Here is a 23855-nt window from a genome sequence, read left to right as displayed (position 1 = left end):
GACAGAACCTAGCGAGAGAACATGGCAAAAGATCCTGGACTGAACCTGACTACAGAAATTGACAAGAGAACCTGACTAGAACCTGGTGACTGAACCTGGCTGGAGAACCTGGACAGAACCTGGCTGGAGAACCTAGCGAGGGAACATGGCTACAGAACCTCGCTGGAGATCCGAAGCAGAACCTCTCTGGAGATCCAGACCAGAACTTGGCTGGAGATCCTGGCTGGAGATCCTGGCTAGGTTGCTGATCAACTGAACACTGTCTCCGTGTCCTTCCTTCTTCCCTGACTCCGTCTACGCCTTTGGGAACTCCTGGACCTGCTGGGGTTGGACCTCGGCAGTAGACAACTGTATGTTAAACATTTTGAAAACCTAAATGATATCAATGAAAACATAAATTACCAATAATAATTTAAGAAGACAGAGAAAGCTACAAGGGGGATAGAGGTGGGCCAGGAGGGAGGTGGGGGAAGGGGGAGAGAGGAAAATAAAAGTTTTATTTACCTAGTGGTTTTGTACAGTATCACCCAGGCTAATTGGAACCAGATTTCCCAGACTTACTTTGCCTGTACAGTGGGGCCTTGACTTACGAGTGTCCCGACTAACGAATTTTTTGAGATACCAGCAGTCTTTTGGCCGATTTTTTGCTTTGAGTTGACAGAGTAATTTGAGTTAACGATGAGCTCTTTAACGAGTTCAGTCCCTGAACGAATTAAACTCGTAAGTCAAGGTTCCATTGTATAACACTAGGAGAAGTAGCTCCTCCCCGCCTCTCCTCTCTTGCCTGAAGGAACTCTAATGGCCCCTTCTGAAATAGGGCTGCCAGAGGAAGTATTTGTAGTCCCGTTAAATTTGAATTTCAGAAAAAAGTAAACATTTCTAAGTATAATTATATCTCAGAATTGCATGGCATATATATATTTTTTAAAAATAATTTATTTCAGAGAGGAAGGGAGAAGGAGAGAGAGAGAGAGAGAAACATCAATGATGAGAGAGAATCATTGATTGGCTGCCTCCTGCACTCCCCCCACTGGGGATTGAGCCCGCAACCCGGGCATATGGCCTGACTGGGAATCAAATGCTGACCTCCCGGTTCATAGGTCAACTCTCAACCCCTGAGCAACACCGGTCGGGCTGCATGGCATATACTAGTATTTATAGTGCAAAAATACTTGTTGCTTATCTGAAATTCAAATTTAACTGGGTATAGAATATTTTTTATTTACTAAATCTGGCAACTCAAATGGTAACACTTGATGATCTTCTCAAGACCTACCCCTACCACCTCACATGGTTTCTAGTGCTCTCACCAGATTCAATTCCAGGCAGGAATGAGGGTGGAGTGCGGGTGGGGATGGGGAGAGAGATAAAAATTATAGCTCATGAGAGGTGCAAATGCACCCAAAGAAGTGAGATTCTGAATTCACTGTGTTAGAGTGTGGACCATGCCGAGTGAAGGTGAAAGACCAGAACTTTACTAACATACCTCAGGGGCAGAAATCCTATTCACATAGGAGAGGGGCATGAAAACGATATAAATGAACTAAATCCAAACAAGGTGAAGCCAGGGGCCTGCTCCGTGCTGCCTGACACGGAGATGCAAGCAGACCATGAGGGACCCCCGGAACCAAGGACATTCCTGCAAAGACTGATGACTGATGACTAGCTACTCAGCCACACCTTATCACTTACCTACTAGCATACCATAAAAGGGAAACAGACCACAAAATATACCTTGTAAAGGTGAAAGTTCATCCTGACTTTTCCCTCACTCTGTTTCCCCATCCCAGAAATTTCCCATAGAAACGACAAACAGGTATAGGCTCAACGTGCAGAGATGGCCGGGGCCTCTCTTCCTTCTCTCCTGAGGGGCGTCCACCCCTCTGTCTGTGGAGTGGCTTTTCCTGTGTGTCCTGTCTGCTCAATAAAACCCACTTCTCTGCTTTAACCTCTTCTCTCTGGGTCAGGTTTTGAATTCCTTCCTGCATGAACCCACCTGGCATCACAATGGCCCGGGGCTCTGAGAATGCTGGAGGGCATTCATTTTGTAAGACCCATGAATAGGCTCCTTAACTAAGTCCATCAGTGGGGCGTTGGGGGATGGATCCCTCTTTCACCCAAGGCTTTGAGAAATAAATTCATGTAGGAGTTCAGCATCTTTGAAGAACTGTGATGTAGGCCCTCTAAGTAGGCCAGGAATGACAGTGGGGATGGTTGCTATTGAACCAGTTTCCCTGAAATCAAGGGGGATGACAGGACCTCAGAATGGCAGAGGCCGAGTGGCAGCCCTTAACTGCCAGAGGCAATTGAAACAAATCACAATGATTTATCTGCAGAGACCTTTGTCATCAGTTAATTGATCATGGAGTCTCAAGAGATGAAGTAGAAGAAGAGTGAACTAAGGTTTGTATAAGCAGAAAAGATCTAGGTCTGGTGACCAGAAGTCTAACTTGAAACACTATAAAACAGAGTGTGGTTCTTCGTCAGCCAATTCCCAGACTTGAGAACCAGTTTACAGACACAGAGGAGCTTGAAGAAAGGGGAGTTTGAATCTTCTTGAAGAAGCAGCCTGCTACACAGCCAAAAGGTAAAGGACCCCGCCCCCTGTCCCACAGCCTTCACCAAAGAGGCTTAAAACTAGTTACCAGGGTCTGAATATAAACATGGTTACAGAATTAGCGATGGAAATGAAAATATAGAAATAGGCATAGATATGTGATCTTTTAATAAAATGAGCTATTGCCATACAAACTGTTTTGTCATCTGATTTTTTTTTCACATCAAATAGATATAATAAACATCTTTATATGTCACTAAGTGCTTCTCCAAGATGTTTTTCTTTTATGGCTGAATAAAGTTCCAGTGTACAGATATATTTCTTCTAATGCTGCATGGCTAATGTATGTTCCTTAGGGAATCCTATGTAGTCATTTTTATCACTTTACTGTCCTTCTGGCAGATTCTTTCTAAACCATATTTTGAAACAAGTAGTACATTTAGGTGACCGGAACCATTTCACTATTATAAAGAATGCAGCAATGATGCGTTTACAGTGAACTCCTTGCAGAAAGCTGTGCTTATTTCGTAAGTGTGAATTCTAAGAAGTAGGTCTTGTATGTACCCACTTTTGAGGCGTATAGTACAGGGTGCCTTTCAAGAGGGTTTGTTGAACCCTCGTACATGAGGGTGTTGATTCTTCCACAGCTTCATGAACCTAGGAGAGCATCACTTTATCGTTCTGTATTTATTTGCCAAGCAGAATGGTTATTATACTGGGGATGGTAGAACCAACATAATTCCAAATTAATTGAAGTAGAAATACATTTTAGAGGCGTTTATGCATTTAAGTCCTCAGATTTACAAAAGACACATCCCGAGATCAGGAAGAACTTAAACAGTTGCCAGGAAACCCACAAGTACTTTGAGGACAGTAGCGCTGTCTTCAACTATCTAAGGACAGAATGCACTAAAGGAATTCAATTCAAATTTTTATAAATTCAGGTGGAAACTTAGACTCTACTGGTAAAGGTAATAGAAAAGGTTTCAACTCACTCTGACAAACAGGTACTTGATTTTCCCAGGCGACAGTATTGCCTACGATGGCGCAATAATTAGACGCTTCACCAATGAGTTGGTATCTAGAGGCAAAGAATAATGAATGTTACATTCTAATGTCCCTGCTTAGATTGTTACTTACAAGAGACCACCATCTTGAAGAATTCAGAACAATTTCCTTTTGTAAAACTGTCAATTTCTCAAATCTTATGTCCGTATTAGGGCTTTAAAATTTCTCCTTTATACTTTCTAAACTGGATGGAATCTCTCTTCTTTATCAACTTCAGATACATTTTTATGTAAATCTAAGGTAAATAAGATTCATCAAATTAGAACCAAAGGAAATCCAAGCAGAACAAACTGAGTTGAACACTAATCTCATATTTTAAAAATTAAAGGCAGAAATTCTCAATTAGTATGCCCCAAACTGTTTAAATGGTGCCATAAAATTTGGAAAATTTAGTGACATTTATTTTTACTTCAACAGAGGCTTTGTATAGTGATGGAATGCTGAGGTGAGCCATTCACGAGAGTTGGTATAGCTAGGGTGAAACTTGATACTATTACAAATTGAGACAAATAATACCAAATAATTATCAAGTGTTATTTGGTATAGTTAGAACAATGCCATCTATCTATATATAAACCTAAGCGACGGGTCGACTGTTCAACCAGTAGCTATGATGCACACTGACTACCAGGGGGCAGGCACTCAATGCACAGGGATGGAAACATGGAACAGACTGATGAATCTCAGAGGAAAGGGGAAGGGGGGAGGGTGGGAAGAGATTAACCAAAAATCTTATATGTATACTAGAGGCCTGGTGCACAGATTCGTGCACTGGTGGGGTCCCTTGACCTGGCCTGCAGGGATCGGGCTGAAACTGGGTCTCTGACTTCTCCCGAGGGGCCATGGATTGGGAGAGGAAGCAGGCCAGGCCGAGGGACCCTCACCAGTGCATGAATCCATGCACTGGACAAATCCATGCACTAGGCCTCTAGTAAGCAAAAAAAACAAAGCAAAAGTGAAGTATAAGTTGAAGCAGTCCCCCTACTTCTTTCCTAAATGGGTGCCTCCCCCAAAGATACTCCAAGAAGATGTCCCCAGCATGATGCTTGCACTGTGAGCACTTCTGGAGAGGAGCTATCACAATTCAGATCTGCCCATTCCTCACATCTGCTCCATCCTCCCAAACAAATCACTCCCACTTCCCCTTGAATCCACCATCCCCAGCTCTTGGTGCTTTGAGGAGAGAATATATTTGTGGGTCAACTAGTGTTTATTCTATTTGCTTCTTTAGAGAGCTGGTCCTCCCCATCCAATGAATGCTTCACCTGGTTTTATGTGCATTAATTTGGTGTACAACAGGCACCCGCCCCCCACCCCCACCCCCAACACACACACACACATTTTCTAGATTTTTTTTTCTATTTTTGAAATATATGCTTAATCATTTCAAGGGTATTTAAATGCCTGGATTGAAGCGACCACCTCCACTTAGAAATCCTATTGGTTTGTTTTAACGGGTAGGTAGTTTGACTCTTCTCTCTAATACTATTTTTTATAAATTGATGTTACAATTTTTAAACCATCACCCTCCCCCAACCCCGCCCCACAAATGCTACTGCAAACTCACCCTTCATTACAAGAATAATTAATTCTTGATCCAAACTTGGCTTCTCCAGTTATTTCCATTTTGCCATTTATGGGCTCGGAAGGAGTTCCACATGATTTACCTATGGGAAAGAAGCAGAATTTGGGGACTGGGTGTAGAATCCCTTGAACTTCTCTTAGTAAAGACCCAACCTGGCTGCAGCTTACTGAAGAACATTTGTAGTCCTACAGGTTTTGCCACATTGGGGAATTTCACAACACTGTCTCAAAATCAGCCACCTACTAAGCACCACTTTCAAAAAGACCTCCCCTCCAGTTCTATCTAATCCTCACCTCATGCCTCCCAGGAAAATGTAAACTTTACTTGTTACCAAAGTGTTTACTCTGTGATTCAACCAGAGTAAAGGTCTGAGTCTGGGCTTTTGTTCTTGCACTTTTTTTTCCTTTCCTGAGTCATTCATCAGTTTCAGTTATGAAAATGGCAGATGACTAGTGAGTGGAGATTTTCCCTCAATCATGCTCTAATGACAGTTTCTTATGAAATGAACTTTTAATGAAGGTGCCAGGAACTCAAAGCAGTCGGAAGATATGACCTCTCGGTCCTCAGGTCCTAATGAGGCAGACTTACAAGTCATAGATGTTTTCATTCCCAAATCTGAACAATTGCACCAGTTCTTAGGGATGTTTCACTGAGACAGAGGAGTTCTCAGTCCAGAGTTACTTACGGGTACAGGTTGCAGGGCTTGACCAGACTGAGTTTTTTAGGCAGATGATAGAGAAAACTCTCCTCTGGTAACCAGGGCGGCATTTATACTGTAAAGATGTTCCAATGGGAAACTCAGCCTCATCAGTCAGTGTTGTGGGCATGGCAGATGGAAGATATGGCGGGGCTTGGCATTGACCTGAAGACCAAGATCACAGGGACATTAGGGTCAATGAGGGAACTTGTATTCCACCTCCTGTTTTTCTCCAATATGCTTCATAGATGTGATCGAAGAAGAAAATGAACACTTTAATGCTGGTAAAAGGATTGCTTCCCTTAGCAGCAAATTTAGAAAAGAGCTTTTTAAAACAGCATCTATCCATTTTAAAAATGCCTGCTATTTTGAAGGCAATTAAGATATATCTATATCAATATATATTTATATCAAATCTGTATCTATTTTATCTATATCTATATATCTAATCTACCTGCTCTTTCACTGAAGGAAAACTAATTCATAGCTTCACATTTTATCCATCAGAAAGTGCCTGGGCTCTGGCTTCCTTTACCCCATCCTCTTTCATAATAAACAGCATGCATGCATTTCACCATCTATCTTCATTCCCAGTTGACCACCCAGACCTAGCAGCACAACAGCTTCTTCTCTGGCCTTCAGTAGTGGTCACAACTATTAAAAGATGTTGCCAAGTCAATACATCAGCACAGAAAAATTAAGCACATGTTTTGCAGACCAAGCTCAACAACTAAACTTTATGAGGGCCTATCCTAATATATAAAAACCCAGGGGTCCGTAACAACCAAAGGCTCTAACAAACACCAGGAGTCAGTCCTGATGTTTGGGTGCTGGGTTGCTGTGGTGATCCAGCACTGACTGCCACCTGTTAGGGCATAGCGACCCAGCACTGACTGCTGAGGGGGCTGTGGATCAGGCCCAGAGAAAGGCTTGGAGAGAGAGGCAGGGTCTGATCCACAGCCTCTGTGGCAACTGTTGATCAGCTGTTGGCTCTCTTTCTCTCCGGGCTTCACCAGCAGCCATGCCTCTGTATCTCTCTGGGCCTCCTCGGGGGCTGCTCATGAGCCCCACCTCTCTGATCAGGCCCAGAGATAGGCCCGGAGATGCTGACTGGCATAGAAACTGACCAATCAGAACCAAATCTGGGTGAACTGTGAGGAACCAATGACTGCCTAGGAGGCAGAGCTTTTGTCACTGACTGGCATAGAAACCACCAATCAGAACCAAATTTGGGTGAACTGTGAGGAGACAATGGCAGCCTAGGAGGCAGAGCTTTTGATGCTGACTGGCATAGAAACCAACCAATCAGAACCAAATCTGGGTGAACTGTGAGGAGCCAATGGCTGCCTAGGAGGCAGAGCTTTTGATGCTGACTGGCATAGAAACTGACTAATCAGAACCAAATTGACTGGCAGGGGAGGGCAGTTGGGGGTGAGATCAGGCTGGCTGGGGAGGGCAGTTAGGGGTGATTAGGCAGGCAGGCAGAGGCAGTTAGGGGCAATCAGGCAGGCAGGCAGAGGGGTTAGGGGCAATCTGGCAGGCAGGCAGAGGCACTTAGGGGCAATCAGGCAGGCAGAAAGAGCAGTTAGGAGCTAGCAGTCCCATATTGTGAGAGGGATGTCTGACTGCTGGTTTAGGCCGGATCCCACAGGGATCGGCAGTCAGACATCCCCCAAAGGGTCCCTCATTGGAAAGGGTGAAGGTTGGGCTGAGGGAACCCCCCTCCATACATGAATTTTGTGCACCAGGCCACTAGTATTTTATAATGAATATCTTGAATTAAATATTAGACTCATTTACTTCTTAAGATCTAAAGCTTTAAGTTAAACTAATAAAAATACCATGTAGACTTAAACAATTTTATGTAATAAAAGGCTAATATGCAAATCGACCAAACAACAGAACAACCAGTCACTATGATGCGCACTGACCACCAGTGGGCAGACGCTCAATGCAGGAGCTGCCCCCTGGTGGTCAGTGCACTCCCACAGAAAGAGTGCCGCTCAGCCAGAAGCCATGAGTTAAGCTCATGGCTGGTGAGTGCAGCAGTAGTCGCAGGAGCCTCTCCCGCCTCTGAAACAGTGCTAAGGATGTCTGACTGCTGGCTTAGGCCCAGACTGCGAGAGGAATGTCTGACTGCCAGCCCCCAGGATAGGGTCTAAGCCAGGGGTGGGCAAACTTTTTGACTCGAGGGCCACAATGGGTTCTTAAACTGGACCGGAGGGCCGGAACAAAAGCATGGATGGAGTGTTTGTGTGAACTAATATAAATTCAAAGTAAACATCATTACATAAAAGGGTACGGTCCTTTTTTTCAAAAGTTTTATTCATTTCAAACGGGCCGGATTCGGCCTGCGGGCCGTAGTTTGCCCAAGGGCTGTAGTTTGCCCACGGCTATTCTGAGCCATCAGTCAGACATCCCCCCAGGGCTCCTAGACTGCGAGAGGATGCAGGTTTAGGGACCACCACTGTGTGCACGAATTTCATGCACCAGGCCTCTAGTATGTTATAAAGAAGAAATAGCTATTGGAAAAGTATTTTACATTAGAAATAGGTTCTGTTTTGTTTTGATTAAGCTTCTATTTCTTTCCGCACACCTTATTACTTAATTTAAAAAATGGAGGGTAGATTTTTCAATTTTATTAGGTTGTAAGTAATCAACTTTTGGATTTATTGATTTGTACTTATTTTTATTTTACCTTTTAAAAAATTTTATTGAGCCTATTTGATGAGTTTAAAAATAATTTTTTAAGATGGTAACTTAGATTTTTTTATTTTCAGCTTTACATAATTTCTGAAATAAGCATTTATATTATTATTTTATTCTGAGCACAAACTTAGCTGTATTCACAGTTTTGATGTGCCATATTTTCAGGTTTTGGGTTTCTTAATTTTATTAAATTTATTGGGGTGTCTTTGGTTAAAAAAATTATATAGGTTTCCAGTGTACAAATGCGTATTTTCAATTCAAAATATTTGGTAATGGCTATTGTGATTTCTTCATTGACCCATGGCTTATGTAGCAATGTTTTGCATAATTTATAAACATTTGAGGAAATTTTTAGCAGTAGATTTATTATCAAGTTTTGAAATTGATTGACACTTGTATGTCTCAGCATATAGTCAACTGATGTAACTGTATCAGATGTATTTTTTTAAAAAAGGTGTATCTGTGGTAGTGGGTATAGTGTTTTGTGTATGTCAGGCCCATTTAACAATTAATCATATTTGCTGAAATCTTCTAGATACTTATACTGTATATTACATATAAATAGAAATTTAAAGAAATAGGATAGAGATGAAATAAATATTATAAATGCTTTACTAACCATAAGATAATATGATCACTAACATTTAAACAGACAAATATACGGTAACAGAGTTTCTCTGTTAGTAAAGCTATCTATCACCTAGTTTCTTGATACTTTCTACATTTTTGCTTTTATCAACCTTTGGTCCATTGTGATTAGATTGACAGAGCTTGTATATGAGTTTGTGTGTCTGTGTGTGGGGGGTGGTTGTCAGGTATGCTGTTTTCTTACTTCCTTGAGTTGACCTTATTAGAATTATTCCACTCAGTGTTTCTATGCAAGTCAATTCTGAAGTTACTTGTCCAATGGTGAAGGTTACATTAGGTAAAACTAGGCAGCGGACACCATACACACCTTCTCATCTGAGCATATACATGTAAACTGAAATATGTCACAAAACACAGAAAGCGAACAGGAATGCCCCTCCTTCCTACCTTGCATCACTACACAGCAGGGGCCAAGAGTGAGAGCTGACCTGAGGCCCAGGAGAGGGCAACAGAGACCGCTTTATTGAACACTGTCATGCTTCCTTAGTGTGCTCCTAGGTATATAAACCCAATATCCCCGTGAATCATCCTGTACAACTGTTTTTTGGATTCCCTCCCTAAGTGCTGCTTAAGCTGTGCTCCTTCCACTCATTGACGCTGAGATGTCTCCATTTCAGACCTCCTGTGGCTTTGAGGTTGTCTTGAGTGACTTCCTAGTCAGGGTCCCTTAGATGTGCATGGGGATTTTCAGGTTCCAAAACACTATCACAGACACTACCTCATGCAATTTTTGCAATAGCCCTCTCAGATAACAGGATGTCAAATATGCTCATTTTCTACTCATGGACACTGGAAGTTAGGGATGTTAACTGACTTGCTGGATCCCAGACCCCCATTTGGTATGTAGCAAGACACTGGACAAACCAGAACCAGGGTCACCCAATGACAGAGATTTCATAAAACCTCACTACTCTGGGTCTATATGCATCCGCCTGGGAGGCATGGCTCTCTAGGACTTCTTTCCAACTCTAAAGTGCTGTGACATTGTCAGCATTCCATCAACACTTTCTTTATTTAAATTATTTTGGCAAGTAAATCACTAGTTAGCTAAGTTTTGGCCAGTGATGGCGAACCTTTTGAGCTCGGCGTGTCAGCATTTTGACTAACTTAACTCTGGTGCCGTGTCACATAGAGAAATTTTTTGATGTTTGCAACCATAGTAAAACAAAGAGTTATATTTTTGATATTTATTTTATATATTTAAATGCCATTTAACAAAGAAAAATCAACCAAAAAAATGAGTTTGCGTGTCACCACTGACACGTGTGTCATAGGTTCACCATCACTGGTTTAGGCTTTTTCACAATCGGAGGCTAGTATGGTGACCCTAGTAAAATAAGTTGGGGGGCAGTTAATGGTGTCTGAGATTGTTAACAGGGGGAAACTGTCACAATATTCTAATAAGAAGGGAGCCAGATGCTCACAAGGTCCATAGCAATTTCCAAGCACTGACAACAGCTGGCTTACCTCACTGGCGGCGCTTCTCTTCTGAAAATAAAACTTCAGGTTCTATTACATTTCCTCCCCTAACAGGTTACTTTCTGATGTCTAAGGAGATGAAACATTAACACCAACTTTTCTGAAAACCTGTTTTTTCTTTTCCCATGAGAGAGGGCGCCATCCAATAACGAATGTGAAGTGTCTAGTGACAGGGAAGAGCCCAGCTCAGTTGTCAAGAGGAGGCTGGGCAAACAAACAGAAGCAGAATGTCAGTCCAAATGAGATGTGGCCAGGGTCCCCCCGGGACTCAAAGGTCTTTTGGGAAAGCCAAAAATAAGAAGAGAAGGGCCCTCACTGAAGTTGTTTATCTAAAGTCAGAAGGAAGGAAGGAAGGAAGGAAGGAAGGAAGGAAGGAAGGGAAGGCATGACCTCAAAATTTCCATAATGGTTATAATGGTTTTATTTAGTTCTAAACTCATGGCTAAAACGGGTCCACTTTTCCAGGGTGCCTTCTCCCGGAGGCCAGCTGCGCTGAGGGTTCTGGGGTGTCACCAGTTCTCCTAACCCCAAGTGCCCTGCCAAGGGTATGCCCTCAAGTAGCTGCTCAATGAGTGCGTGTTGATGATGGAGGTGCTGGTTTGGGGAGGGCATGGGCTGAATATTGGCCGGATACAGGGCAGATTTCCGGGGAAAACCGCACCTCCCAGCGCTGCTGGTCCAAACACCCCCATGGACAAAGCTCAGAGCTAATGACTGGGGAACAGAAATGAAGTGACAGGCTCTGGGTTCGACCCTTGGCATGCTTTATGCCATTTAGATGGCAGCCCCGTGAGGTAAGGCTAAGGGCATTGCCATTTCACAGAAGAGGAAAGGGACGCAGGCAGGGCTCGTCACTTTCCCCACAGTTAAGAAGTTTCCAGGATTAGAACCCAGGCTGGTGGAATGCCCAGACCTCTTTCTGGCACTCGGACCAGCGCCCCGTCCTCACACAGCCAGTCCTGGTCAGCAGGGAAGGCAAGGACTTCATGCTGCGCCACCTGCGCATCTGCGCTCTCCCTGCGCTGGGGACGCTTAAGACCCTGCAGAGGGGAACCCAGCTCTACCCAGAAGCCAGGAGGGTCTGAGGACACAGAGGGGGTCGCAGAGACCCCAGTGCACTCGCCCTCTCGCAGCTGAGCCCACTGGAAACGAACCCCCAGGATGCGGGGATCCGGAGGCTGCGTCCCTGCTGGAGGCGCTCCCCGTGCCCGCCCGCCCGCATCTCACCCCAGGCAGCCGGCAGCGCGAGCAGCATCAGCACTGCCAGGAGGGCTCCTCTGGAGCCGGAGGGAGAGGGCGCTGGCGGCCACGGAGGCTCAGGGCTCCTCGGAGATCCGGCTCCCATCTTCCCCGGGCACCTCTGGAAGCCCGATGTTCGCGAGAAGAAAATCCAAGCCACTAGAAAGCGCAGCTCAGAGGATGGAGACCACAGTCCAGGCGGTGCGCCCAGGATCTGGGGAGCGCAGTTGCGGTTCCGGAACAAAAAGCTTTTGACCACAGCTTCCCCTTAATGGGCGGGGGAGGCCATGCCTGCTCCCAATTTGCATTGTTTCTAGCGAGTTTGTCCAAACTCCACCTGCAGGTCTATTAAATGGGATCACTCTAGCGGAACTTCAGCGCCTCTGTGTGCTCTGCCTGCCTGGGTGGGCAGGACCAAGCGGTGGTTTCTCCAGGCTCCACTCCCTTATGCTCCTGCCTGACTTTTGTCCTTTGCAAAAACGTGCGTGGGTAGGTCGGCTCCCTAAATGCCTGCTGTCTGTGTTGACAGTTACAGCAACATGTGCAGGGTACAGGGACGGTGAAGAACGCATTTCTCTATGCTGAATAGAGCCACTGAACGATTTTTTAAAAAAGAGTTACTAAATCAGATTTGAAATTTTAAAATATAATTCCGTCTGTAATAGGGAGACTGGATTGGAAAAGGCAATAGTGGTTGGAGGCGTTGCCATCACCGAGGGGAGTTTTGGTGGCGGCCTTGACTAGATAAAGTGGACAATTAGATGATATCGGATGTGGAATGAACCAAATTTTTGCATCGGAGTTTGGTTACTTCCCTTCTTAAGGTTAGTGGTGAGAAAAATAAAATCAGTAATTCGCCACAGGTTTCTAAATGAATGGTTTTACCATTCATTGGAATTAAAAAACACGGGGTGGGACATATTTTGGAGCATGGGGCTAAGAGGTCAAGGATGAAATGGGTGTGTGTGGTCGGCTGAATAATAGCTCCACAAAGATGTCCATATCCTAATTCCTAATTCCTGTGAATATGTTTTCTTATGTAACGAGAGGTTTTAGATGTGATCACATTGAGGAACTTGAGATGGGAGATTCCCCTGGGTTATTTGACTGGGTAATGTAATTACAGGGTCCTTGTTAGAGGGAGGCAGTAGGTCTGCTGGGAGAGGGTGATGACTGAAGCAGAGATTGGATGCTGCCAAAATCCAGGAATGACAGCCAACTCTAGAAGCTGATAAAGGCCAGTCAGGAATTCCCTGCCTGCAGAAGGCACCCGTCCTGGCAACACCGTGGTTTTAGCCCTGTCAGACTCTTTTTGGACTTCTGAACAGAACTGTAAAAGGATACATCTGTGTCATTTTAACCTACAAGGTACAGGTTACAACAGTGACAGGAAACTAATATAGAGGGGAGAGAGGGTTGCTGGATCAAGGAAAAGCATTGTTGTTATTATTATTTTTTTAACTGAGAAAGCCTTGGGTATGGGACAAATGGAGTATATTGAGGTCCCAGGGAAGTGGGAATGTTCTAGAAAAAGCTTAGGAATATAGGCAGTGTGCTGATTATGAAGCTGGGTTTTCAGAAAGGCCCAAGAAGAGGCCTTTTAAAAAGAAAACAATTAACATTTTTGTGTAAATCATAGATCTCTTTGCCGGTTTGGTGAAACCTATGGATCCTTTCTCAGAATTATTTTTAAACTAGAGGCCCAGTGCACAACATTCGTACACTTGGGAGGTGGGGTCTCTCAGCCCAGCCTGTGCCCTCTCACAGTCTGGGACCCCTCTGGGGATGTCTGCCTGCCCGCTTAGCACGGAACGGGCCTAAGCTGGCAGGTGGACATTGCACGAGGGGCCCTTAGATCTGCTGAGGGGCCCTTAGATCTGCCGCGGAGGTGGGAGAGGCTCCCGGGACCGCAGCTGAGCTCGCCAGCTGTGAGCCCAACTTCTGGCTGAGTGGCACTCCCCCTGTGGGAGCACACTGACCACCAGGATGCAGCTCCTGCATTGAGCACCTGCCCCCTGATGGTTAGTGTGTGTCATAATACCGGTCATTCCACCAGTCAGTAGATTTGCTGTTAGCCTTTTATTATATAGGATGCATAAAATAAACTACATGAGATTACAAAGCAAACCAGTTATATAGAGTCAGTTCTAGCCATGAACCTTTGAGGTCTTTAGTCTCTGAGACAAGGACCCCAGATTTCAAAATTATTAGGAACAAGAGTCAGTCATTTCTAAAGCAAGAGTTGGAATAGGTTGTATGGAGAGTGGAGAAATTCCAAATATTAAATACTGTCAAGCTGTATGAGGCTTGAAAAGATATTGTAGCAGATATTTCAGTAAATGTGTGAGGTCTTTTCTCCCCCATGCAAAGCTGTGACTCAAAGTGGAGCAAAGATACTCAAGGTGGAAAACTATACTCAGTGCAGTTTCACAAACAGAGACCCAAAGTCCAGCAAACCTATCTAACTCAGCATGCATAGCCTTAGCTCACATAAAGTTTCCAGAATACTGTCTTTATTGGTTCCTGTCTATTCAAGTCTCAGCACCTACCTTCACTCGTTGAGAAAGGACAGTGTCCTAAATGCGAAGAATGTTTTATATTTTCCATTACTTTCTCTTTTAAGACTCTACTGCAAGAAATACCTATATTGATCATATCACATATTATATCTCCTTTGTAATACATCTATTACCATTCTCTCAAGGACCTCTTATCATCCTTTCAAGCTATTCTCGACAGAGAAAAGGACGAAGAAGCCATATCGGAGTAGGCTGATGAAAGGGAATAGATGACTCAATTCCCCAGTCATACAGCACATGCTATCAGAATACACCAGTCATTACCACTTCCTGTGCATTAATCTCTAACATCTGCTTTCTCTCCTCATTGCTTGAAAGTTTAACTTCTAGCTCACAGCAACCTTCTCCATTCTCCCTGCATTAATAGCCCTCAGTGATTTGATATTCCCAGCGATGCTATTTTCAAACACCTGCCCTTTCAGGGCCTTCATCTTCTCTGCCAATGATCTTATCTTTTACTCTACTCTGCCACTTATGCCCATGGAAGTACCTTCGATTTTATTCTCATTAAGCTATATTACCTCCAGAATTTCAACCATTTCACTGTCCAACCACCAAATCTGTCCTTCTCGTTTGCCTGGACCCAACCATCTTTGTATTTCTCAGTACCCACAACCCATTGATCTCACCACCGTCTTTCAGTCTCAAACCCCCTTAGTGTCCTCACTTTCCACCTTACCAGGTTAAATTCCATGGTCCATCGTTGTAATCACTATCTTGCATACATCCTCAGCTTCCTTGTTTATTTCCCACTTTATTACATGCTTTAGACAAACAATAATCCTGGATAGAGTCAATTCTGCATTTTTCTCCTGTACCCAAGGCACTGAATGTGGCTAGAGAAAAACCTGTATCCATGATGCCTAATCTTACTTTAAAGATGGCTCCTTTCAAATGGACCACTGTGATGCTGCTAGTATTCCTAATGTACTTGCCTAGTCCATTTACTCCATCATTCCCCTAAGTGGCTATTTCATATTTTTTATATTGACATTGAATGCAGACATCTCCTACATCATTCTCAATCTCTGTTTATACCTTTGCTGCTTTTCTTCAGAGAAAAATAGAAGCAATCGAAGAGAATTTCCACAAACTTCTCTCATCACTTCACCCCAAGGCCTGTATCCGGCCTATTTAGCTTCCTTATCTCCCATTAGTATGGTTACACTGTTCACACCATTATCTAAGGCTCACCTCCATAGCAGTAGAGATCATCTGCTCTCACTTTTTCAAAAACATCACTCCAGGAATGTTCCTCTCTCTTCAGTATCACTGTTTCCCCCTTTCTAATACAGTTTACCTTACGCATGCAAATATGTCATTTCTCTAAAACAGCAGGCATAGTTCTTTGTTTTCCTTCTAATGGTCCTTTTGCTGGGAATACTTTTTGACCAGATATCTGTCTGCATGGTTACCTCCCTCATCTTTTGCTCAAGTGTGACTCTTTAATGAAGCCTTCATTGGCCACTATTAACAATGGCCTATCCACTGAACTTTCTTTCCTCTCTCACTGATTTAGATAATCTAAAATATTGTACTTATATCTTTTTATATATATAGATCTGCTTATTGTCTCTCTCCTCAGTAACATAAAGGCTACACGGGCACTGTCATTTTGCCACTGCTAAATCCCATGACCTAAAACATTGCTTAGCACACCGAAGGATGTACATAATTATTTGTTGAGTGTATGAGTGAAATGATTGAGGGAGCTATGGTTAACTATTTTCTTAGATAAAGCAGTGGTAAAGAGAAGGGTATATCAATTCTACCCCAGATCCAACTGTGGGCAGTGAGCTCAGGCCTTGCCATCTGCTAGTTCACAGCCCTGGCCCTAGTAAGTGGTTCAGTTGGAGATACGTGCCATTTTTTGACAAATTAGAGCTAATGAAGGGACTTTTGAAGGAGTTATTAGAGAGAAGCTCTTTGTGCTGGACTGCTAAGCCGACAAGGTGTGTGTTTGGCCTTGTCAGCAAATACTTTTCCAGTTTTTAGGGAGTGTAGACCACAGAATGAGGCCAGCATGGAAAAGCAGAACCGGAGGGTGGGAGGAGGTGAGGGGATGGGGGTGGAGGAAGGAATAGATTCTTGAGGATATGATTTGAATGTTTTCCTGTTTTGACTGAAGCCAGCAGCACCCGTGATCTTTTCTGTCATGTGATGTAGTGGAATTTTGGTCTAAGCCAGTGTGAGATAAGATTTCTGTGACTTGAAGATGAATGGGTAGTAGCTGGATCAGGTTGGCAGAGGGAAAGTAGCCAGTGATGAGAGAGGGTATAACTGATGGAGCCATGTCCTGGAATAAACAGAGAGAGAACAGTGTAGTCTGTGAAAAGTGGTCAGTGAAATTGATGAATGGATATAGATAAGCTTAGAGATGTAGGGAGAGGAAATTGAGAGAGATACCCTGTGATATTTTCATTTGCTAAGTGAAAGATGGATAATAGAGATGATGGTAGAAGAGAGTAGATGATCTGAAGTGCATGAACAGATAATGTGGAGAAATGAAAATGGCACTGTGAATGAATAATATATGTTGAACATCTCACTTCTGGGTATATATCCAACCGAATTGAAAGCAATGTCTTCAGGAGATATTTGCTGCACACCTGTGTTCTAAGTAGTGTTATTTCCAACAGCCATGAGGTGACAAGCCAAATGGTCGTTGAGAAATAAATGGATAAACAAAATGTATATACAGGCAGTCCTCGGGTTACGTCTGATTTGACATACGTCGTTTTGTGGTTACGTCACCATCTCCGATTTACAGTATTTATATAAAAAAAAAAGTTCCGCCATTTTGACGTATGTACATATGTGCTTTTTGTTTTTTATTATTTATTTACCACAAGTAAAGGTCAGGAATTATCTTTCTTTTAGATTTTTTTTACTGTTTCACTTCATTACTGCTGTGTATGTGCTTCATGTGAGTGACGTAGGTGCTTATGAAGGTGGTTTCCGACTTACGGCGAAAATCGCGTTACGTCGCGCAGTAGGAACGGATCTCCGACTTAACCTGAGGACCTACTGTACATGCAATGATCTATCTAGCCTGAAAAAGAAAGTACATTCTGGCACATGTTGCAATGGGGATGAACCTTGAGGACAACATGCTAAGTGAAATACATGTGTCACAAAAGGAAAATACTGTACGATTCTACCTATATGAAGTACCTAAATTAATGAAATTCACAGAAACAAACAGTAAATGGTGGTTGCCAGGGACTGGAGAAAAGGGGGAATGTAGAGTTTTTGTTTAAAGGAAATAGCATTTAATTTTTATAACACAGAAAAGTTCTAGAGATCTATTGTACAACAATGTAAACATACTTAACACTTCTGAACTGTACACTTAAAAAAAGGGGGTTCTGATGAAAAATTCTATGTTACATACTTTTTACCACAATTTAATAAAAGATGTCAAACAGCGTATATAGTCTGAGAGGAGATGGGAGAGTAATTATTGGTAGTCAGTGAGCAGGGTTTTGTTTTCTCAATGGATTAAATGCTGGAACAGAGAAAATCAACAGCTGGATTTAGAGAGTAGCCAGAGAGAAGAGGGTGGTGATGCGCTGGGGGAAGCTGATAGATAGTTGGACAAATGTGAGAGAAATTCTTGAGGATGAGGGAATTAAGTTTGTGGTTTAAGACTTGGCCAAAAAAATAAAACAAGGTGGTGGCATCTAGAATGCATAAATATTAAATCACAAACTCTAAAACCTTGACTATGTCTGTATTCAGGAGTTCATTGAATCCAGAAAAATCCTATATAATAAAGAGGTAATATGCAAATTGACCATCACTCCAACACACAAGATGACCGCCTCCATGTGGCCACAAGATGGCCAGCAGGGGAGGGCAGTTGTGGGTGATCAGGTCAGTAGGGAAGGGCAGTTGGGAGGGACCAGGCCTGCAGGGGACGGCAGTTAGGGGTGACTGGGCCTGCAGGGGAGGGCAGTTGGGGGTGGCCAGGCCTGCAGGGGAGAGCAATTAGGGGCAATCGAGCTGGCAGGGGAGCAGTTAGGCATTGATCAGGCTGGCAGGAGAGTGGTTAGGGGGTGATCAGGCTGGCAGGCAGAAGCAATTAGGGGCAATCAGGCAGGCAGGCAGGCAGGCAAGCGGTTGGGAGCCAGTAGTCCTGGATTATGAGAGGGATGTCCAAATCAGGGATCGGGCCTAAAAGGGCATTGGGACATCCCTCGAAGGGTCCCAGATTGGAGAGGCTGCAGGCTGGGCTGAGGGTCACACATACCTCCCCCCCCTGCACAAATTTCGTGTACTGGGCCTCTAGTATCATATAAGGCACACGTGATCTAGTATCATATAAGACCACTTTTCACAGACTACACTGTTCTCCCCGCCCCTGTTTATTCCAGTACATTGCTCCATCAGTGATTAGGGAGTGTTGACCACAGAAGGAGGCCAGCATGGAAAAGCAGAACCGTGGGGTGGAAGGAGGTTGGGGGGGGGGGGGGAGATAGATTCCTGAGGATGTGATTTGAATGTTTTCCTGTTTTGACTGAAGCAGCAGCACCTGTGATCTTTTCTGTCATGTGATGTAATCAAATTTTGGTCTAAGCCAGTGTGAGATAAGATTTCTGTGACTTGAAGGTGAATGGGTATTAGCTGGATCAGGTTGGCAGGGGGAAAGGAGGCAGTGATGAGAGAATTTTAAAGATAAATTTATTTTAATAACGCATGTACGTATTATTAAATGACATGTTATAAGCAACTAGGGCTTCTGAAAAAACTGCCAATGAAACAACCAAAGTGTAACTTGTACACCAAAATGTTACAATTAAAACTTGACTCTCTTAACCTCAACCCTCAATGCCCCTAAGGAGTAAAAGAAAACATGCAGAACCCAGGATCCTCTTCATTAAGATAATTTGCTGGTTATTTATCATGAACACAACAGGTTAGCTCACAGAGATACACTAATAGACCCAAAGATGCCTCTATTATAGAATACTCATGTTTACAGTATTGCTGAGCATCTGACCACTTGGAGGTCTCTAGACAGGTGGTAAAGAACGACTTTTTTATATACCCAGGAAGGCACTCAGATTCCCAAGATGTCCCAACAGCAAACTCAGACTGATCACACTGAACTTTAGGCTTAGCAACAGGATACTTTGGCAGGAACTTACCCTGACCTAGACACAAAGACCACAGGAATGTCAAAGTAAGAGAGGCTAAACCTTGCACTCTGCCTCTGCTTTGTCACTAATTTTCCTGACAACTTTCATCTTTAGAAAATAAACAAAAAAAAATGGGTAGCAATCATTTCTGGGACAAAAATACATATCTTGCAGTTAGGGGTGCAAATACAGAGAAATAAGCTCAGAATGCAAAGACATTTTAGGATGAACTTTAGAGACTTTAGGAAGAGATGGAGGAAGTCATGTTTCATAAAGTTCCACAAAGACACTGGAGTAGTTTCATCTTCCTACAATCTAATAAATAAAATGTAAAACCTTATAAATAAAAAGTTTTCTGGGATAGCACAGGAAACTAAAGTACATCAGAGACCTTATAAGCTCAACACAGGTCTGATTCTCTAAAACAGTGGTTCTCAACCTTCCTAATGCCACGACCCTTTAATACAGTTCCTCATGTTGTGGTGACCTCCAACCATAAAATTATTTTCGTTGCTACTTCATAACTGTAATTTTGCTACTGTTATGAATCATAATGTAAATATCTGATATGCAGGATGTATTTTCATTGTTACAAATTGAAGATAATTAAAGCATAGTGATTAATCACAAAAACAATATTTAATTATATATGTGTTTTCCAATGGTCTTAGGCGACCCCTGTGAAAGGGTCGTTCGACCGCCAAAGGGGTCGCGACCCACAGGTTGAGAACCACTGCTCTAAAATTAATTTTAATGAATTCACATTACTATCTTAGTTATTTAAGCTTTAGGTCATAGCATTAAAGTGTTTATTATTCTTTATTATTGTATTCCATTAACTAGAAAGGGGAAGAGACTCAATCTTGATTCTAGCCTTGTTGCATAAAGACTTCATTTTTCAACATTTATTTTGAATCAAATCTGATATCAGCCAATTTCCTTATTTTCATGGGCAATAGGATTGAGGATTTATTTTATCCTCATTTAAATAAGATCTAATCTTATATATTTTTTGGAAAAATTCTTGATCATTTACTCTGCTATTACCTGTCCCCCCCCCTTTTTTTAACAAAAGACCAGTTTATGTAGTTCTTTGAATTATGTCACAAAAATTTAATCATACAAATTATATTCCCAAGCCCAAAAGAATCTTTCTAAACAAATAAAATACATAGACATATAAACAAATTTAAAACCCAAATTATTTAAAAATGTTTAAATCACAAGAAATAAATTGAAAGCATGACCGTTCCATCCGACTGTCCAGGTTAGAGGAGATTAATGCCAGAGGACTGGGTGATTCTTTAAGTTGGTTCTGCACCCCCCTGCCCCCCCTCATCCCCCCCGCCCCGTGCCTGTGTAGGACACCCACCCTAACAGCCTGCAGTTCCGCCAGGCTGCCCACCAGTGTGTGTGCAGTACTCCCACCCTAACATCCTGCTGGGTGATGGGTTCATGAGCAAATGCTGAAACAGCCAACACAGTGGATTACAGTTATTCTTAAAACATCCTACTGTTGCCTAAGTGTCCAAAGCTGTGAGTTACAGTCATAGCCTCCAGGGAACAAAGTCAGGTGTTTTGGTAAAGCAAGGCACCCAGGACCAGGTTTTGAGGAAGGCGCTTTATCTTTGGTCCTATAATGACTTTAAATACACTACAACTCCTACAGATTGTTCAAGTGACTTCCCACAGAGCGAGCTAACTTCTGTAACCTTCCCTGACATACAGCATGCATCCACACGTGGTTACAGATGGTAACGATGAAAGTGTAAATAAAATGAGCAATGCGAGACCCTGTTTTTATAAGAAACTCAGTTGAATGACTACAGGGTGCATTTTAAATCTAATAATTTGGCAAGCAGGAAAAGTGTGCCGATTCTTAAGAATAGTCAGCATTAACCATGTCTACTGAGCACAAAGTTAGTTTCCTTTCAGAGTCTGTCTTGCAATCTAGTTTACATATCAAACTACCCCTCCTTCTATGAAACGTGACATTCAATATAAACGGATGTAAACATTTAAATTCTGCATCTATAGTACATGCTCCTCCATGAAACAGCCTACACCACCACGTCACCTCTTCCAGGACTGATCCCATCACGGCGAGGAAACATCCTCATGTGGCATTTCCGACTTTCATTCCCAAATACCATGTCCTTAATTTTTAATAGAACTAGCAACTGGCACTTTTCTCCCACGAATTAGCATATTTTTTACAATGAACAAAGTAGTGGAGAGAGAAGAAGTAGTGAAGGAGTAAATAACATTTAGCAAAGTCCATTAGAGCGACTTTTTACAGTTTTTATACTATTAGCACAGGAAGCTTTAAAAATATATTAAGTATGATGAAAAACATAAAGTAAAATAATTCTACTCCCTGGTAATCCTGGCGTCAATAAATAAACCCACATTCCAACTTCAGTAAGTATTTTGCCCACCATGTCCTCTGTTTCTTCTGCTTAGTCCAGCCGTGGGCAAACTACGGCCCGCACGGCCTGTTTGAAATGAATAAAACTATTGAAAAAAAAGACCGTACCCTTCTATGTAATGATGTTTACTTTGAATTTATATTAGTTCACACAAACACTCCATCCATGCTTTTGTTCCGGCCCTCTGGTCCAGTTTAAGAACCCATTGTGGCCCTCGAGTCAAAAAGTTTGCCCACCCCTGGCTTAGTCTCTCCCTGTACCACCTAGGGCAGTGATGGCGAACCTTTTGAGCTCGGCGTGTCAGCATTTTGAAAAACCCTAACTTAACTCTGGTGCCGTGTCACATACAGAAATGTTTTGATATTTGCAACCATCGTAAAACAAAGATGTATATTTTTGATATTTATTTTATATATTTAAATGCCATTTAACAAAGAAAAATCAACCAAAAAAATGAGTTCGCGTGTCACCTCTGACACGCGTGTCATAGGTTCGCCATCACTGCCCTAGTAAATAACTCATGCAATTTGCCACTTCGCCTGTGGTGCTGAGCACATGGAAAAGAAACCTTGTCAGAGGCTCAGGGGAGCCAGCGCCTCCTGCCTCGCCTCCGGCTGTGCTCAGAGCCCCTGGGAAGGGGTGTGAGCGCCTGGGAAGCACTGAGCGGCCTTGGGTGTCAGTCAGAGCGCCATTTATTTGAGGTGATGCCATAGCAAACTGGAATGTCTCCAAGGAAAATCGTTTTAGTCTCACTTTGTTGATGTCAGTCCTACTTTAGTGGTGGTTTTTCTCAACAGTTGTAGAGCTTACAGGTCAATGAGTAAAATACTCATTAAAAACATTCTAATGTGTACAGCTCATGCTTTGATAGTTCAAAACTCTCCAAATGGAGATATTAGACAAGAATTATTTTAAATTAATAAATGAGTTTTTAATCCCTTTAAATTATGTATTAAAACTTTAATGGAACACACAGGAATTAATTTAAAGCACCACTGAAGACTGATGTGATTTACAGAAAAGAAGCAGGTAGGGGCAGGACAGCTCCGCTAGCGCCCAAGTGCCCAGTGCCACCCGCACGGAGTGGGGATGCTTTTGAGGCACTGAGAGACCTGACAGGCAGATGGAGAAATGTGTGTGTTTCTCTACGTGGAATGTGAATGTGGACTCTGCATTTCATTCTCTGAGAAGCCAGACCCAGAATGGTACTTCACCAGTTTTTATGTAGTTGAATAACATTTAGCGATCTTTTGTTTACCAATCTTTTGTATAAATATAGAAATCTTGGGTCCGTGGAAATGTTTCTCAGGCTATACTTCTATTTCTGCACAGCTTTATAGGCAATAATCCTAACTGTCAAACTCTGACTATGCCATTGGCTTGCTGACCTGCACGGAGGAGTAAGACAGACACCAAAGAGAATGAAGTAGCGCGTCTGCAGACATGACAGCTGACACCTGCTGCGTGCGCTCTTGCAGCGAGTGCACAGGTCATCCCTGTGGTGGTCCAAACAGCCAGATCCCTCCAAACTCAGATCTCCAGTCCCTGCAGTGATTCTAAACCCCTGGCAATACTTTCAAGCTTGGATTTCTAGAGGCGACAGGCATGCTGTCACATAGACACATACTTGAGCTGCATATTCATGTTTTCCAACCATTTGGACAGTATGAAGAGCGGCGACACCCTCTTGGGATCTGAGCAGTCCTGGGGGTACGTCCCCCCCC

General features: G+C 43.0%; 1 protein-coding gene and 1 long non-coding RNA gene across 2 annotated transcripts in view; both read right to left on the bottom strand.

Annotated features, from left to right (window-relative positions):
* The window catches only part of CR1 (complement C3b/C4b receptor 1 (Knops blood group)), a 125503-nt gene that overhangs the window by 24723 nt on the left and 76925 nt on the right, over nt 1-23855 (bottom strand). Inside the window, exons 26-28 of the mRNA XM_059675377.1 lie at nt 5896-6072; nt 5193-5292; nt 3553-3638 (exon numbers count right to left, since the gene is read on the bottom strand). Coding sequence (XP_059531360.1) covers nt 3553-3638; nt 5193-5292; nt 5896-6072 — 363 coding nt within the window. The remainder of the gene's footprint in view (nt 1-3552; nt 3639-5192; nt 5293-5895; nt 6073-23855) is intronic.
* Nucleotides 22018-23854, bottom strand: LOC132221257 (uncharacterized). Its single transcript, XR_009449928.1, has 2 exons — nt 22368-23854; nt 22018-22154 (listed from the first exon to the last, which is right to left on the bottom strand). It is a non-coding gene; the product is annotated as an uncharacterized LOC132221257 (long non-coding RNA).

This window comes from Myotis daubentonii, chromosome 18 (genome assembly GCF_963259705.1).
Source record: "Myotis daubentonii chromosome 18, mMyoDau2.1, whole genome shotgun sequence".
NCBI classification, from domain to species: domain Eukaryota; kingdom Metazoa; phylum Chordata; class Mammalia; order Chiroptera; family Vespertilionidae; genus Myotis; species Myotis daubentonii.
Note: the sequence above shows the minus strand (reverse complement) of the source record. Positions and strands in the feature narration are given on the sequence as shown.